This window comes from Plasmodium gaboni, chromosome 10, assembly GCF_001602025.1.
Source record: "Plasmodium gaboni strain SY75 chromosome 10, whole genome shotgun sequence".
Lineage (NCBI taxonomy): Eukaryota > Apicomplexa > Aconoidasida > Haemosporida > Plasmodiidae > Plasmodium > Plasmodium gaboni.
Window position 1 is genome coordinate 585,484 of NC_031490.1, and position 6,550 is coordinate 592,033.

At 14.2% G+C, this 6,550-nt stretch overlaps 1 protein-coding gene across 1 annotated transcript; it reads right to left on the reverse strand.

Moving 5' to 3' along the window:
- Positions 1-5,201: 5,201 nt before the first annotated feature.
- PGSY75_1016900 (early transcribed membrane protein 10.3) lies at positions 5,202-5,522 on the reverse strand (the record flags this gene model as incomplete). The annotated part of the gene is made up of 1 exon (XM_018785938.1): positions 5,202-5,522. The coding sequence occupies one exon, from the start codon at positions 5,520-5,522 to the stop codon at positions 5,202-5,204; it is 321 nt and encodes a 106-aa protein (XP_018641555.1).
- Between the last annotated feature and the right edge of the window lie 1,028 nt (positions 5,523-6,550).

Below are 6,550 nucleotides of genomic sequence, written 5' to 3' on the forward strand. Positions count from 1 at the left end.
AAATGAGATTAACGAAAAAAAATATATATATATAAATTGAATAAATAAATAAATATATATATAAATATTTTTACATAATATTATATTAATAAATAAAAAAAAAAAATAAAAGCTTCCAAAATATATTATTTATTATGAACTAAAAAAATTTATTACAAAATATTAACTAAATAATGGATGCTACAAAATAAAAAAAGTACATTATAAGAAATTAAATAAATAAATAAATATATATATATATATATATATATATATATAATATATTTATATTTTTATTTAAATAAATATAGAAAGAAAAATTTTCTTTTTATATGATATTATTGGATACATATATATATTTAAAAAGTAAATATATTTCCTTTCATTTATGTTATAAAAAAAAAAAAAAAAAAAATACTAATCAATTATATATTTCTACATATATTTTTTTTAAAACAATATATTAAAATTAAATATAAATAATGATAAAAATACGTATTTTTAGAGTATCATTATTAATTTTTAAAATACATAAAGAATTCAACATCCATACAATTACATAGAAAAATAACATCAATTAAAATATAGAAAAGTATCCACATTATTTATAATACATTTTTTAGTATGTTATATATAATACAATAATAATAATATAAAAAAAGTATTTATTTTTTTCACTATTTAAAAAAAAAAAAAAAAAAAAAAAAAGTGATGTAACACTATTATTTTTTTTTTCAATATTTTTAAGATGAAGAATAACTTTTTTCTCGTTTTTTATAAAAAATAAAAGAACATAATATAAAGTATGTAACATATAATAAAAGAAAAATATTATAATGCAATAATTTCATATATTTTTCCTTTTTTTTTTTTTTTTTTTATATGCACATTGTTATATTAAATATAAATATATATATATATATATATAGTAGGGAAAAATGATAAAAAATAATGTAAAATAATATATAGTTAAAACAATGTGTACTTTTCATAAAATAATAAATTTACATCATAAAAAATTAAAAATATATATATATAAACATTTTAATTATAAAAGAAAAATTTAGTCTATTTTTTTTATATTACGATATAAATATATTATATATATATGCTTCCATCTTATTTTTTCTTCTCCTTCTCATATTTTTATTTATTATTAAAATATATAATATATATATAATAAATATATATATGTATATTACTGTAATAATAAAAAAACGAGAAAAAAAAAAAAAAAAAAAAAAAAGAAGCTACCGTTATTTAAAAATAACAATTATTTTTTAAAATGTAACTTTTTAGAATATATATATTTATATATATATATATATATTTTTATATATAATTAATTAAAAATATAAATTGAATGATTTATTTAGTTATATTTATAAATATATATATATATATATATATATATATATTTTTTTAACTTTTTTTTTATTTTTAATATTATAAAACAAAAAAGAAAACGAAACAACAAACACAACAAAATACTTTTATTAGTAAAAAAATTTTCTTTATAATTAATTTTTATTTTTTTTATTATAATTTAAAATAATAATCTTTACAAAAATAAAAGAATGATGAAATAAAAAAGTTAATACATAAATATATATATATATATATATATATATATAAATTATTATATATAATAAAAATACTCAAATAAGAAAATATTTAAAGAGAAAACAAAGTCAAAACAAAAAGAGAACAAAATACAGATATATATATAGATATCTATAATTTTAATTAGTACATTATTATTTTATATATATCTTTAAATTATATGAATATGTATTAATATATATATATATATATATATATATAGTATATAATAAATTTTTTTATTATTTAATACCACATTATATTAATGCATAAACAAAAAGCCAATGTTTTAATTACAATGACAGAAACAGAAAGAAAAAAAAAAAAAAAAATTGGTACAAAATACTTGATATAAAAAAAATATAAAATAATTACTAAAAGTAAAATAAAATATAAAATAAAAATAAAATATGATATAAATATATTTATATAAAGGAACATATTTGTATTATCATTTTTATTATTTTATAAAGATTTAAGAAAAAAATGACATTTAACCTTATTTTCTATATTATTATAAAATATAAAAATATATTAAATATATAATATATTTATAGTATAAATACATATACCTTATTTTAAAGGGTTATAATCGTTACAACCTTTTTTTTTTTTTTTTTTTTTCTGGCAACCATTTGACATATTTTATTATATACATGCAATTATTATATATATATATATATATATATAATATTATAAATTTATATGTTATATATAAATAAAAAATTTTTTTTTTCTGTTCTATTCTAATAATATTATATTTATAAATATATAAATATAACAATTATATATATATATATATATATATAATATTTCACGATTAAAAATTAAACCGGTTATTTAAAGTTGTCATAAAAACATAAAATCATTATATAAATAATATATTATATCAAATATGTGGTAGTAAAAAATATATTATTTTAAATGTTTTAAATTTTACCTTTTTATATGAAAATGTATCAAAAATTTAATATGTTCATTCACATAATAATAAATAATATATATATATATATATATGTGGTGACATTAAATAACCCACTACGTTCTTGTTAATATTATCGTATTAAAAAAAAAAAAAAAGAAAAGGAAAATCTTATATATATATATATATTTTTTATGAATATCTTTCTAAAAAATAGCTCGTATTTTTTCTTTTATTTTTAAATGACCTATTATAATATATTACACCCATGATGTAATAATATATATTCAATAATAAAATAAATATCACAATATAATAAAAAGTTATCATAAAGAAGAAACAAATATATATAAACACATATATATTTTCATTTCATGTATATGACTTAAAATTGTAATTAACCCTCTTCTATATAAGTCTTCAAGAAAATATAATAAAATCCTCATTTAGTATATATGATTACATAACAATAATTGCTTGATATATCATATGATTAGATATTTTGTATAAATCAATATGCATTTTATTAAATATTGATTGAGAAAGAATAAATGTTCATTATGTTTAATTAAAAAATATTCCTAATATAAATTTAAAACATCAAAATTTCTGTATAGTCATATATTTATAAATATATACTTTGGGCTTAAAAAAAAAAAAAAGAAAAAATCAAAATATCAATATTGTTATTTAATATTTTATATAAAAATGAACAAAGAAACATGTCACTCTATATATATATATATATATATGTGTGTGTGCTTAACCTTTTTATATATTACTTATATCAAACTATAATCCTCAATATTTTATAAATTCAAAAGTATTCTGACATTATTTAAAATTCGTATTTATTCAACAGTTGCTTCAGTATATATAACAAAGTAATAATTCATGTACTTTAAGATTCATTTATTATTTTTTTTATTAAAATAGTAATCTAAAATTCAAACTTAGATGTAATCCTTACATATTTAACAAAAAAAAAAAAAAAAAAAAAAAAAAAAAGGTAAAAAAAATATATTTTTTTTTTACTGAGAAAGGAAAGAAAGTCTTAAAAATATTCATACATTGATTTTTATTAATCTAATAGTGTATTTATTTATTAAACCATAATACTAATAATATACCTCCTCTGAAAAATATAAATAAAAAATTCGTACCTATAATATTAACCTTTAAAATGTTCATCTTAAAGAATTATGAACCCTTTATTGTGCTCATTCAATAATTATAGAACATATTAAATATATATATATATATATTGTGATGTAAGAATATTCATTACATTTACAACCAACATATCAAAGAAAAAGTTAAAAATAAATAAACAACCCTGGTTGTAAATCATTTTAACCAGACAAGTATAAGCTTCTATATATATTATATTTTAATGATAAAAACTCTAAAGTTTTATATTTCTAAAGTTATTATCTCGTGAAATAAAAATAAATAGGAAAAAAAAAAAAAAAAAAAAAAAATCACACGTTCTAAATAATTATATATATAATAAATTAATTTTTATTTACTAACATAAAATAACGGACAATCAATAATAATAAATAATTTTTCTTCATATATAACATTATGTATATATAAAACATAAGTTATGTAATATGAAAAGAAAAAAAATATTTAAATATATAAAAAAAATTAAAATAACGGACGTTCTAAAAATAAAAAAATCTCACGGTCTTAAATAATATATATATGTATAATCGTACGTACCTAAAAATAAAATCAATATTTTATTATTGTTATTTTTTTTTCTGTAAAAATTATTATAACTTATATGTATATAAAAAAAATGAAAATCTAAATCTATAAATATATTTATATATGTGTTTATGATAACGTATATATATAAATAACATATATAATAATAAAGTTACACATTGCAAAAAAAAATAATTTCAATGTGTGAATCATCTTCTCTCTCTCTCTCTCTTTTTTTTTTTTTTTTTTTTTTTTTTTTTTTTCATCTTTAAATCGTATATATCGGTGTATATGTATGTAATAAATTATATATATGTATACATATATTTTATTTTTTTTTATTTTATTTTTTTATCATCAACTTTTAATGTTGTGAATCCATATGTATGAACCAAAACTATATATAATGATGTATATTATACATAAATTCATAAAAAATAAAAATTCTATGTATATTTTTTTTTCTTATGTATAATATTTACTATAATTATATTAGTCAATATATATATATATATATATATATATATATAAGGGTCCATACTTGAAATATGAGTGTTCAATGATATATTTTGTAACAGGCACATTACGTACAGTATTTTGTACCTTAATATATATATATATAATTTGTTATATATAATATAATTTAATATAACTATCTAAATATAAAAATATATATGTAATTATATTAATATATTTATATTTCTCTCTATATATATATACTCAACTCATTTATCAGTATTATAAAATAAAAAAATTTATCGAGAATATTATATAAATATATATTCCAGAAAAGAAATATTCAAATGAGAGAGTGAAGGAAGAAAAAAAAATAATACACTCCAAACATATTACAGTATTTATATATATTTATATATATAAATCATATATATGATATTTGGTGTGTATATTTTTTTTTTTCTGCATGTGTTTTTATTTTTAATTTTTTTTTTTTTGGTAAATAAATAAATAAATATGTATTTATTTATTCATCTTTGTCGTCCTTAGAGCTATCTAATTCTTCAGAATCAGATCCATCATTCACCTTATCTTTTTTATTATTTTTGTTTTTCCAGCTCTTATATCCTATACTTCCAAATAAACCACCTAAGGTTATAGCCAAAGCAACAGCAGCAGTAGATATGAGGATTTTCTTTTTCTTCAATAGATTTTCTAATGTTTTGTCGATATCCTTCAACGCATGCTTATCTTCATTTCCAGAAAAAAGGTTAAGACTTAAAACACATCCTAAGAAGCTAACGAATAGGATAATGTTTAAAAGAATGATGTGGCTAGAACTCTTCATTTTGTCGGCAATCGGATAAGAAGAAAAAAAATAATATAAAAATAAAGTTTTCCAAATATATATATATATTTATATGTATATTTTTTGTTCTTTTTTTTTGTGTATAGGAATGTATGGAAAATAATTCTCATAAAAATATATATGTATCTTTTAAATAAAAAAAAAAAAAAAAATTATATTCTGTCGAAAATATTATGTAATATAATAATCGATAAAATAAAAAAAATTATTCTTAAATATAAAAATGGAATATTTCGAGAACAACTCCAAAAATAAAATTTTTTTTTTTTTGTTTTCTTATATGAAATTCAAGGGAAAAAATTTTTTGTGATGGAAATAAAAATTTTTATTTTTTTATTTTAATTTTTTTTTAAATAAATTTAATATATGTAATAATGAATAAATTGATTTTATTTTTAAAATTTTTTTACATTTATGTAAATATATATATGTATAACAAAAAAAATAAAATAATAATTGGACCACAATTTTATGATAAATGCAAATATTTATATAGTATGTTATTTTTTTTATTTTTTTTTTCATATATGCATGCTAAACTTAATTTATTTTTCATATAAGACACATATAAAGATATTATTTAGTATATAAAAATATGTTTTCCTATAAATGCTTCATACGTATGTTTTTTTTTTTTTTTTTTTTAAATGAATGAAATATATATATATATAACATGTAAGTAGGAAAAAATTAGCTAAAAGTAGTAAACTATAATTAGATATCTTTGAAGTATATATAACACCTTATTTTTTCTTTATAAAGGAAATCATAAGTACAAATAAGATAAAATAATTTTTTTTTTAATATAATATAATATATATATATATATATATATTTTTTTTTTTTTTTTTTTTTTTTTTTTTTTTTTTTTTTTTTTTTTTTTTTTTTTTTTTTTAATTAAAAAAAAAAAAAAAAAAAATATTATTTATTTAAACAATAAAAAAATAAAAAAAAATAAATATAAAAAAAATATTTTTTTTTTTTTTTTTTTTTTTTTTTTTTTTTTT